Consider the following 12,184-nt stretch of genomic DNA (forward strand, 5'->3'; position numbering starts at 1 on the left):
GAATCTGGATGGTAGACTCATATACAGCTCTCCGTGATTGCGTATCTCTTCTCAATTCTGATTAGTGACATCATGTTGGGAGCTTGAAATCAGGCCACATTGGGAGTATTTGCACCATGCAAACTGGCAACACTACTCATCAGGGCCCGCCTCGCCCTGCCTTTTAGAGGGACAGTTGCTAAACATTTATCGGCATACCACGGAATGAGGAACAGAGAGGTTGTGACCTGCCCAAGGTCACCCCGCTGGCAAGGAACCCAGCTGAATTCGAGCCTGGGCAGTGTGTCTGGAGTCCAGATTCTTGCACCTCTCTGCTGTGCTGATTCTGCAGCAGGCCCCCATCACCCAGTTGGGATTACAAAGTATCCTCACACCCATACACACTCTCTGTCTTCCTCTGGAGGATAAGAGACAGTCACGCGGCCCCAGCCTGCCCTCCTCCCTCCGTCTGTCTCTTCTCCTAGGGGCGCAGGCCTGTGAGGGACCAGCCAGCCCCTGTGAACGTCCAGCGTGGCGGTCAGAGGCCACCCTGTCTGCTCACCCGGGCTTTGTCTGGCCATCTGCCCGTCAGCTGCGGGTCTGCCTTCCAGGAGGAGGAATCAGGGGCTGCCTCTTCGCATGACCTGGTGCCTCCCCTGCCTTGCTGGCCTCTTCATCCCACCTGGGACCCCCAAGGCCCCTCCCAGCCCGCTAGAGCCATCCCCATGGGGTCCTCTAAGACTGCTGTGCTCTTGTTCTGGAAGAGCAAAACCAGGTCACCTCACGCCTCTGCTCAGCATCCTCTGGTGTGTTCCTCTCTCGCTAGAAGCCAGTCACCTCAGTGGGCCACAAGGCCCTGCCCCATCTGGCCTTTCCTCCAGGTCCCTCTACATCAGCTACTCTGGTCTCTCTGTTGTTCCACAAATACGCTAAGCCCACTTCTGCCCCAGGACCTTTGGGTTTGTTCTCAGTCTAATATCTGCATCATTCATCTCCTCATCTCCTCCAGGTCTTTGTTGAAATGTCACCTTCTCTGGCCTTTCTTTTTAAAATGTTTACGCTTCTTTCTCTTACATGCTTTTCCTATCTCCTTTTCTGCCCTTTCCCCCTCCTTAGCACTTGTCACCACCTGACATAATATATTTTAAATTTTATTTTCTGTTTCTCACTAGATTGAAAACTTTAAGAGGCCAGGAAGTTTTGGCTTTGTTGAACGGATGAAAGGATGGATGAATGAGCGAGTTATTGAATGAATGAATGAAATGGCAATGTTCCTAACTGTTAGGAAAGCCTCTGTGGCTTACTGGGAGTTAGGGTGGCTGTGTGGTCAGGCCAGCATGAAACCTGGGTTTCCAGGTTCAGTTCTGCCCTCTTTTGCTGTGTGGCCTTGGGCGCGTTCCTTTCCCTCTCTGAACCTCTTTTTTCGAATATAATAAGGAGAGTGGTGTGGCAAAGTATAAGGAAGACTGGCTCGAGTCAGGCAGATAGGAGGTCAAATCCCCACTGGGACATTTACTGCCAGTGGGGCTCTGGGCAAGTCACTTCTCTCTGAGTGTGTGTGAGAGAGAAGTAAGATGGGACAGGGGTCAGAAGGACACACAAGATGGGATGCGGTGAACCCCTAGAGCAGACCCTGGTGCATGAAAGTGTCCAATGAATAAATCTTAACTTTTGAAAAGTGAAAGTCACTCAGTTGTGTCTGACTCTCTGCCACCCCATGGACTATAGTCCATGGAATTCTCCAGGCTAGAATACTGGAGTGGGTAGCTGTTCCCTTCTCCAAGGATTGAACCCAGGTCTCCCACATTGCAGGCGGATTCTTTACCAGCTGAGCCACCAGGGAAGCCCAAGAACACTGGAGTGGATAGCTTAGCCCCTTTCAAGTACCCAAAGGGCTCACCTTCTGCTGGGCATTGAAGAGGATGTAGTCGTGCGGTCTCCTAACCCAACGGGGCTGTGCTGGCTCCCCTGGGCCCGGGGTCTGGCCGAGGCTGCCCCTTTTGGGTGGGGGCTGCTTCCTCAAAAGGCACTTGGTCTCTTGCTGGGTGATCTGAGCAGGTGGGCTCTGCCATGGGACCCTCCCACACCCCTGCCCCACCCCTGAAACTCTCCTCTCCCGCGCAGTTTTCATCTGCAGCTTCATGGTGGCCGCCCCCATCTTCGGCTACCTGGGTGACCGCTTCAACAGGAAGGTGATCCTCAGCTGCGGGATTTTCTTCTGGTCGGTGGTCACGTTCTCCAGCTCCTTCATCCCCCAGCAGGTGAGGCCTGCCCGGGCTTCCCACCCGGCATTCCTGTGCATCCTGTCCACGTGTCCTGGTTCCTCCAGGGGGTGGCTAGTCTGATTGACCTGTCCTAGTCTAGACTGGGGTTCCAGCCTGTTGGGTTCAAGTGTACTGTGATGAGGGGGTCTTTGGGTGCTTCAATACTCTGGCCTTGCTGATGGGCTTTCCCTGTGCTGGCCTTGAGCTGAAGGGCTTGTAGCCCAGTGGGACTTCTTAATTCTCCCTGAGCTGCTTCTGATTTGCAGAGAATGTGAGAAACGGGGAAGCAAGTCGGGCCAAGGAGTCAGGGCCTTGGGTCCTAGTCTTGGCTCTGCTGTCATCTTGCTGCGTGACTCGAGATACGTTGCTCCCTTTCTCTGGGCCTCGCACAGTTTGCTCTTTGTCCAATGACCAGCCGGTTCCCTGCATCAAAGTCCTCTGGAAATAAACATCAGTTTAACCTAAGGAAGATGTTTCTGACTTGGCTCCCACAGTTCAGGGTTTGAAGATCCCAGTTCTGTGGCCCATTCAGCTTTGTGATCTGGAGAAACTTGCTTTACTTCTCTGAGCCTCAGTTTCTTCATCTGTAATAAGGGGATAACACTTCTCAGCTTGAAGGGCGGTTGTGAGAAAAAACTGCACTGGTGGATGTCCACACCCTGACACATACATGGAAGGTGTTCAACACATTTTTATTTCTGTTCTTTCTTCCAAAGAGGAGATATGTTGCTCTGATAGGTAGTGAGTGTCCCGTCACTAGGGATGTTCAAGCAGAGAAAGGACAATCACATGATGGCTATTGTAGATGGAGATAGAGGAAGAAGGGGGAAAATCAGGTCTTATCCTCAGGGAGTTTTCAGCCTAGGGGACAAAAGAGGAGACCCTGGCCTTGGGAGCATCCAGGCTGGGGGTGGGAAGATGTGACAGGAGCTCCCACATTCAGACTTTCAAGATATGCAAAGTGCTGAAAGTCCTCACTGAAGACAGACAACAGTCTTTGACATCCATATAGTCAGGGAAGACTTCCTGGAGGAGGTGGCACTTGAGCTGGGCAGGCAAGCCAGGCAGGTTTGGCCTTTTGGCGAAGATAGCACGGGCTGAGGGAGCAGCCCTATGGAGGCATAAATGGTGTAGAGTATTGACAGATCAAGGAGGAGAGTGCTTTGACTGGAGAGGAAGGCAGGGACCAGGTCATGGAGAGCCCTGACTGCCAATTTGGGAGGCCTGAACTTCTTTCTGGGATCCTGGGAGAGTCTGAAGAAGGGAAGGGTGAGTCAGATTTACATTTATGGAGAGGAGGTTGGAGGTGAGGGCAGAGAGAACTGGTAGATTTGGGGGTTCCAGCTTTGCTTCATGGGGCAACTTCAAGGAGGAGGGTCAGGTCAGCTAAGCTCCAGACCTAGAGCATCAGGTAGAGTCTCATGGCCACAGTCAAAAATGGGGACTGGACCAGAAGAAGCTCCTGGGCCCCCTCTGGGTCTTGTCCTGCCCACGAGGCTGCTTCTGGGATTGACCAGTGAGTCTAGGACCATGATGTCCAGTCTGGGCACCGTTCCCGGTGTGTGGAAGGAGAGGAGAGCTGGGGAGAGAAGACGAACAGAGGCAGAGGCAGAAACAGACGGGTCACTCCCAATTCATCTCGAAATTCACTGCTGCCATGTTCTGAGTCCCGTGGGGGGTTTTGGTGGACCTTGGCAATGTGATTCTGGTTAATCTGGCAGAGAAAATGCCCAGGAACAGCCAAGAGCAGTGAGAGTAACAGGGAAAGGGGCTTTGCCCCATTAGTTATCCCAACATGGCTATTCCAACTAAAACAGCAGAGGGATAAACTAAGAGACTGGGGAAGCGGAGTCCTCCTTTTCATGGCAGGATGAAAGTTGCATCTCAGATAAACGGTGTTGGGAGGACTGGCTGTCCATCTGGATGGAAGATAAAGTATGGTCTGTATTTCTAACCACGCTTCAAAATAAATCCCAGATAGATGAAAGTAAAGTTAAAAGCAAACTATAAAAATCAACAAGAAAAAGACAAATAGCTCAGTAAAAAAAATAGGCAAAGGATAGTGAGAGGCAGTTCCTGAGGAAGATCCCCAAAGGGCAATGTATGTAGGAAGAGATGGTTCTCTTCTTGGAGAGTAATGAAAGCACTGCAAATTAAAACAACAATGAGATGCCATTTCACACCCATCAGATTGGCAGCAATTAAAAAGCCTGACAATACCAAGTGTTATTAAAGCTGCTGGTGGGAGTGTAAATTGGGAGAGCCTCTTTGGAGAGCAAAGTGGCAGGATTTTATAAAATTCTGTGCACACCCCAGAGCCCTGCCTTCTATTTCAAAGTATATGCCGAAGAGAGAAACTCCACCTCATGGACACGAAGTGATGGGTGCATGCAAGGACGTTTGTCGTAGTTTTGTAATAGAAAAAAAAAGAGACAGGGAGAGAGAAGACAAATAGTCTAAATGATCATGACTAGGGGGATGCCCGGATAGAATGGGGTGTATTCACGCTATGAGATTCTTGGCAGCAAATGAATGAACTAGGTCTACATTAACCAGCGGAAATGGGTTTCCAAAAGATGGAGGGAAAAAAAGCAAGTTGTGGGACAAGATGCATGGAGAAAAACATGGTCATTTGATTTTTTTTTTTTGAAAGCACACAGGGGACACTAAATGTTGTCGCCTGGTATGTGTACATACAGGCAAAGGCAGAAGTCATGGCAAATATACAAGATATCCAGTTCCAGGGGCAGGAGTGAGGATCAATGGGATCCTTTGTTAAAGAGGTCTTATCTGCCTGCTCTTGGAGCCCAGGAGAACAGGACATCACTCCCATTTTCTTTCTCTTTCTAAAATAAACGCAAAAGATAAGAGAATATATATATATATATATATATATATATATATATATATATATAGTTCTGGGATGGACTAGCCCTTCCTGAGCAAGATGTGAAATTCAGAAACCATTAAGGGAAAATCAGCAGCTGGGACAGCACTGAATTGAATAACACAAAATAAAGCTTCTGTGTGATGAAACTCCCCATAAAAAAGTGGAAAGAAAGATGATGGTAGAAAATGTCTGTGACCTATCTAATAAACATCAATTCCCATGACATATAAGAAGCTAACAGAAACCAATGCAAGACAGACAAAGAATCCAACAGAAAACTAGGCAAAGGCTATGGGCAGCTGATTCCCAGGGAGAGAAGCACAGGCAGGGGCCAGGGGAAGGAAGATGGAGAGTGAGAGGGTGAACGAACTATGGACACGAGAGGCACAGAGAGGGCTGGGCAGGACCAGCGATGCGGAGAGAGGTCTGGGAAACAGATGGAGAAGGAGGGCGAGAAACAGGGAGACCCGGAGGAGGGTTGGATGTGGGCGATGCTGGGCCGGATGGGTGGGCAGGGTGAGGCCAGGGGAAAATGACCAGGCTTGGTTCTCAGGCCCTGGGCAGCTGGGGGTATTGAGGGGCTGGGCTCACATCAAAGCGGGTAGGACCACTGGCAGCTGGCAGGGCCCCACCCTTCCCGGCTCAGCTGGGCTCTGCTCTTTGATGTGTGATGGGGGAGGGGTGACAAGCCCACTGGGCTTGCCCTGCCCATTCCCCGTGTACACTGGGTCCTCAGTGCCGCCAGGGTCAGCCCAGCGGCCCTGTCAGGGATGGGACTCAGAGTGGGGCTGGCTTGAGGCTCCCGAGGTGGGGCCAGAACCCAGGGAGGAAGGCTCCTAATCGGTGGGGCTGGCAGTGGAGACACAGGCTGTTGCTCCTGCCACACCTACAACTCTCAGCCGGTGAAAGTCCAGCTCCATCCCAGTCCTGGGCCCAGTCCGACCCACTATTCGGAGGTGGGAACTGAGGCCTGGAGCCGCCCGGGGTGTAGTTGTTGCTCAGGCAGTGGTAGGGCTCCATCCTGGCTCCGAGGCCCCACAGGGGGTGGGGAGCAAAGCGGGGACCAAGCATGAGCAGGCAGAGGAGCAGGACAGTCTCCCAGCAGCCTGCGCCCCTCCCCCACAGCACTTCTGGCTGCTGGTCCTCTCCCGCGGGCTGGTGGGCATCGGCGAGGCCAGCTACTCCACCATCGCGCCCACCATCATTGGCGACCTCTTCACCAAGAACACGCGCACGCTCATGCTGTCTGTCTTCTACTTCGCCATCCCGCTGGGCAGGTGAGGGACCCGGGCGGGGTCCCCTTGGATTTCTGACCATCCCCTCTCCTTGACGTCCGGCTCTCTGTGACCTAAACATGCGGGCGGTCAGCATTGAAAGCTGCCGGGACCAGCTCCCTGGCTGGCTGAGGGGGGTGTTGGGGTGGGACAGGGCTGGCGGCCTCCTGGACTGGTGAGCATCCCCTGACCCCCACACCCCTGCCCGTCCTTGCCTGACGACGTTGTTTTCTCTGCAGCGGCCTGGGCTACATCACCGGCTCCAGCGTGAAGCAGGCGGCCGGAGACTGGCACTGGGCCTTGCGGGTAAGGACCCCTCCCCCAGACCAGCTCTTGCCCAGGGTCACCCAGAGGTTCGGGGACAAAGCCCAGGCCTGGCTCCCTAGCTTCCCACCTCACGGACCTGGGCTCTTCTCCACGAGCCCACTTTGAGGTGTTGGGGAGCCAGACTTGCCCCTGCCACCCTCAGGGGCCGCAGTCTGCGAGGACAAAGGAAATTCCAGGTTCATGGTGGCACTTCCTGGTTCAAGCCGGGGGTTGGGGGGCACTGTGCCAGGGTGGGACTGAGACAAGACCTCTGTGTGGGGCCGCTTCCTGTCCGGCAGGAGGATTCAGCACAAGTGTGCCAAGGCCCCAGGACGGTGCAATCAGAGGAAACAGAGATCCCCAGTCTCGCGAAGGAGAGGAAGCTTAAGACAAAGTGTTTTTTCCTCAAAAGCAGGAAGGAAGCAGCCTCCGTGGAATTTTTTGACGGGGGTGGGGGAGACAGCAAATGGACAGGAACTCCCCAGCCCTCGGGCTCCCAGGCCCGGTGGGGGTGGGTACAGATTTCCCGGTTCTCATGAGCGGGTGGAGGAGCCGGCGGATTGGAATCCAGGCTCCCACGATGTGCTCCTTCCATCCGGAGAGAGGCCTGGGGCCTTGGAGATTCTGTTCTTGACACTGGGCAGGATGCAAGGAAGACCCAAAGGGGCCCCTGCGCCTCTGTTCTCCGGGGACCCCCATGCTGCTGCAGCTGCTTAGTCGCTTCAGTTGTGTCCAACTCTGTGTGACCCCGAGGACTGCAGCCTGCACCCCTGTCCGTGGGATTCTCTAGGCAAGAGTACTAGAGTGGCTTGCCATGCCCTCCTCCAGGGGATCTTCCCAACCCAGGGATCAAATCCGGGCTGCCTGCATTGCAGGCAGATTCTTTACTGCCGAGCCACCCACATGGGCCCCTCCCAAATGATCACCTACTTGATATATTAGCTGGAAGTTTCATGCCCAACCAGTCCCTTCTCAGTGTCCACCCTCCCCAGGGAGAGGAGCTGGCCTGAGAAACTTTCCCAGACCCAGGGAGGTGGGTAAGAGCTGGTATCTGGCCCCTGACCCCAGGAACTCTCCTTTCCTAGTTCTCATCCGCCCACCTACCTGTCTTCCTTTTGTTCCGTCTGTCACCCATCCATTTATCCATCCTCCTGTTTCCATGTGTTAATTCATCCACCCAGCAATCCATCCATCCAAGGATTCATCCATCTGTCCGTCTGTTTAGCAATCTATCCTCCTTCCTTCCTCCATTCTGACCATCCCTCCCTCCTTCCCTTTTACTTTCAGGCCCCTCTCCTGTCCTACCCCTCATCTGCACAGCCCATTTGGAGCCCACCAGCCCTTTGTGCTGGCATCACCTCTGGTGGCTTTGCCCAGTCTGGAAGGCTGGGAAGATATGAGCCCAGAGGAGGAGCCCGGGGCCCAGAGAAGGCATGGCTGGCCTGGTACCCCTTCCCAGTGCCAAAGAGAGACAAAGACTCTGGGGGCCTGGTGTCCTAACTTGGTGCACCCTGCCCCGCCAGGTGTCCCCCATCCTGGGCATGATCACAGGAACACTCATCCTTGTCCTGGTCCCGGCCACGAAGAGAGGCCACGCCGACCAGCTCGGGGGGCAGCTCAAGGCACGGACGTCATGGCTCCGAGACATGAAGGCCCTGATCCGCAAGTGAGTGCTGCTGGGAGGGGTCCAGTGGGAAGAGGGAGGGGTTCCGAGGTGGGAGGACGTCCCCCCTTGCCTGCTTGGCCGGACTCCCTGGCATTTCCACTGTCGACAGTGCTGAGACCACTAGTGTTTATAATTCCTGAAGCCAGAGCCCTTGGCCCCGGAGGCCTCAGGGAAGGCATCTGAGGCCTTCTGCCCTTGGGGGGAGGGTGTGAGGGAGGAGAGTCTGCCTCCTGGGCCCTGCCATCCGCAGGGGTGCCAGCCCCCCGCTCAGTGTCGTTGCCCCGGCCTCTCTCCAGCCGCAGCTACGTCTTCTCCTCCCTGGCCACGTCGGCCGTGTCCTTCGCCACAGGGGCCCTGGGCATGTGGATTCCGCTCTACCTGCACCGTGCCCAAGTCGTGCAGAAGACGGCGGAAACCTGCAGCAGCCCGCCCTGTGGGGCCAAGGACAGGTGGGGCTGGGCCTGGGGGTCGGTGCCAGGGGCTGGGGGCGGGGAGGGGTGGGTAGAGAGGGATGCAGTTAGCCCCCGTACCCCAGCTCTGCCCCCTAACCCGCACCCCACTGTCCTCTGTCTCTGCAGCCTCATCTTTGGGGCCATTACCTGCTTTACGGGTTTTCTGGGTGTGGTCACGGGGGCAGGAGCCACGCGCTGGTGCCGCCTGCGGACCCAGAGGGCTGACCCGCTGGTGTGTGCTGTGGGCATGCTGGGCTCCGCCATCTTCATCTGCCTCATCTTTGTGGCCGCCAAGAGCAGCATCGTGGGCGCCTATGTGAGTGCAGGGGGTGGGCGCAGGCGCTCTGGAACAGGAAATGTGGGGGTGGGGGTCCCCGCAACTGGAGGCTCCAGGCTTCTGTCCTTGCTTTGACCAGGGCTTGGGTGCCCTTCAGGGCTGTGGGCCTGGCTTGAAGCCTGTAGGTTATCCACAGATTTCTCAGGAGCCTCATTGCCAGGAGCTGGCGGCGGGGAGGCTTGTGGTGGGCTCCCTGCCAGCAGCCAGGGTGCAGGGAGCAGCCTGGGACCTATATTGGGTAGAGCGCCCTCTGATGGTTGTTCTGGTCTTCCCCGACCCCGGACAGATTTGCATCTTCGTAGGGGAGACGCTGCTGTTTTCTAACTGGGCTATCACTGCGGACATCCTCATGGTAAGGCAGGCCATGGCTGACCACTCAGGGCAGCTGGGGAGGGCGGGTGAAGGGGTGAGAGAGCTGGCAGGACTTGTGAAGGGAGACAGCGGGGATTTTGGGGGTCTGCATTGGGCCAGGGCCTGGAATCAGAGGGTTGAGCAGGCAGAAGGGAGGGATGTGGGGACTGGGTGCAGAAGGGTAATGTCTGGAGGCCTAGGTTTGTGGCCGGGAGGCTGGCAGTGCCAGGCTGGCACTGACATGGTGCTGTCTGCCAGCGCTCCGCCCCCAGGGTCTGAGCTCCTGTGGACTCTGCCCTCTCTGGCTCAGCCTGGGTCCCGGGCGTGCCTGCCTGATGCCTGTGGCTGGGCTGGGTGGACAGAAGCTGTCTTCACAGGGCCAACAATGGGCTCCAGACCAGCCAGCCAGGGACAAAGGGCTGTCTGAGTGGTGGCAGGGGTTTGTGTCCTTGAGCAGAGACAGAAGCAGTCTAGGAGGGACCCGGAGGGGCCTGTAGCCTTGATAACAGGCATCAGTCTGGGGGTGGTGGTTGGAGACAGGGTGACATGTGGTCCTGACCTCGGGGATCCTCCAAGTCGGGGCCAGGAGAGGGTTGAGAGGAGGGTACGGGGACTGACTGGTGGTGGGGCGAGTGTCTGGGAGGTGCTGGGGGTGGGACCCTGGGGGGCAGGGAGGAGGAAGGACTCCTCAGGGGCCACCTTCAGGGCACCTGGTGTTTGCTGTCAGAGTACGGGTCAGCCTAGGAGGTCAGATTCTGCCTGGGTGTCGGGCCCCTGCCATCTCTCCTCCTCCAGGAAGCCTGCCTTGCCTCACCCGAGCTTCCCTGCAAATCTGCTTCACCCAGGGTTGTCTCTCCTGACTAACCCCTGACCGGCCCATGGCTAGAAGGGTGGGAGATCTGACTCAGCTCTGCACCTCAGCATGGTGCCAGGCATGGGTGGCAGGGGTGGGGCGGGGTCACTGTGCACGTGGGAGTGACGGTCAGAGTGAGACTGAATCAAGTGCCCTTGGCGGTAGGCAGGACCCCTGCTCTGCCTCTACCCCCAGGGGCAGCCCCAGCTGCTGGCAGGGTTTGGGTCCCAGGGAAATTGTGTCCCATTTTATTAAGTGTCACAGCTAAGTGACTAATTATTCCTGGAAACGGGGCCATGCAATCGAGGTCTCCCCTCCCCCTGCCCCCAGTAACTGGCTGCCTGGCGGGCACTAGCTGCTGTCATAGTCTGTCCACAAAGGGTGGGCTTCTGGGGCAGGAGGCTGCCCAGGGCACCCGCTGAGGTGGCTGCTGCCCACCCTCTGCGCCTCTGCCACCAGCCCTTCTGTCTGGCCTTGGCCTACCCGGCTTTAGAGCTGTGGCCCCTTGTGGGTCCGGACCTGCTTGGTCTAGGCAGGAGGGTGGGTTTTGGGGGCCCAGGGGCTCTGGAGGTCGGTGCTGGGAGTGAAAATGGAGGTTCTTCCAGGCAGGGTCCTCTTCACCAGCATTGCCCTTCTCAGCCAGCCTGGGGCTCGGCGGGGCAACCAGGATGGGTCTTTCCCCTGCGGGGGAGGTGAGGGCAAGCCTGAGGCTGGGGTTCTGGTCCCAGGGTGGCCATGTGCCATCTCTGTGCCTTTGGGCCTCGGTCTGCCCATGACTGGTGCACTTGGCTCCCTGGCGAGGGCCAAGTGCAGGTGCTAAGGCAGTGTGGACTTAAGAGCTGGAGGAGGGAGTGGGGAAGACAAGAGGACTTTGTGTGAGGCCATGGGAACATCAGAAGTATTGGGCCTCCTGATGAGGCCAGGTGGGTGCACCTGGCTCCCCTGGGCTCTGACCTGCCACCTCTTGCACAGTATGTGGTCATCCCCACCAGGCGGGCTACTGCCGTGGCCCTGCAGAGCTTCACCTCCCACCTGCTGGGGGATGCTGGAAGCCCCTACCTCATTGGCTTTGTGAGTACCAGGGGCTGCAGGGGAGGGAGTCCGCGGGTGTGGGGGCTTCGGGAGGTGGCCCCACCCTGACGTCCACCGGCTCCCCCACCCGCCAGATCTCCGACCTGATCCGCCAGAGCACCAAGGACTCCCCGCTCTGGGAGTTCCTGAGCCTGGGCTACGCCCTCATGCTCTGCCCCTTCGTCGTGGTCCTGGGTGGCATGTTCTTCCTGGCCACCGCGCTCTTCTTCCTCAGCGACCGTGCCAAGGCTGAGCAGCAGTGAGTTGGTGGCGTGGGTGGGGGTGGGCCTGCTGCGGCTGTGACAGGGTGAAGTGGATGGGTGTACCTGGCTGACGAGGTCCCCGCCTCCAAGAGGTGCGGCCTGCATCACTAGTGGGAGCCCACGGTGGCACCGGGGTTTGTGTGGTGTGTCTAGACAGTTTCTCTGGAATGAATGGTTTTCGGGGCTGGGCTCTGCTCCTTTATTTTCCTCTCATCGTCTGACTTCTTTCTCCTCTCCTCTTTACTCCCCCCTCTCTCTCTCCCTTCTCCCCACTCCTGGGCTCTCCCACCTCCCCCTGGGGCTGACGAGGTCCCTGCCCAGCACGTCCGGCCCGCCGGCTCCCGCGATGCGATGCTCCAGAGCAGTGCCCGGGCCCGGCCCCCGCTGATGTGCCACCTTGACCCCCGCCCGTCTCTCCCCCAGGGTGAACCAGCTGGTGATGCCTCCTACATCCATGAAAGCCTGAGGCAGTGAGTGT

General features: G+C 57.0%; 1 protein-coding gene across 1 annotated transcript in view; it reads left to right on the forward strand.

Moving 5' to 3' along the window:
- SPNS2 (SPNS lysolipid transporter 2, sphingosine-1-phosphate) overlaps positions 1-12,184 on the forward strand; it is a 37,009-nt gene that overhangs the window by 22,727 nt on the left and 2,098 nt on the right. The window contains exons 3-12 of the mRNA XM_052657084.1: positions 2,104-2,240; positions 6,259-6,410; positions 6,647-6,713; positions 8,237-8,379; positions 8,676-8,828; positions 8,958-9,147; positions 9,455-9,520; positions 11,345-11,443; positions 11,539-11,702; positions 12,130-12,176. Coding sequence (XP_052513044.1) covers positions 2,104-2,240; positions 6,259-6,410; positions 6,647-6,713; positions 8,237-8,379; positions 8,676-8,828; positions 8,958-9,147; positions 9,455-9,520; positions 11,345-11,443; positions 11,539-11,702; positions 12,130-12,172 — 1,214 coding nt within the window. The 3' untranslated portion in view covers positions 12,173-12,176. The remainder of the gene's footprint in view (positions 1-2,103; positions 2,241-6,258; positions 6,411-6,646; positions 6,714-8,236; positions 8,380-8,675; positions 8,829-8,957; positions 9,148-9,454; positions 9,521-11,344; positions 11,444-11,538; positions 11,703-12,129; positions 12,177-12,184) is intronic.

This window comes from Budorcas taxicolor, chromosome 19, assembly GCF_023091745.1.
Source record: "Budorcas taxicolor isolate Tak-1 chromosome 19, Takin1.1, whole genome shotgun sequence".
Taxonomy (NCBI): domain Eukaryota; kingdom Metazoa; phylum Chordata; class Mammalia; order Artiodactyla; family Bovidae; genus Budorcas; species Budorcas taxicolor.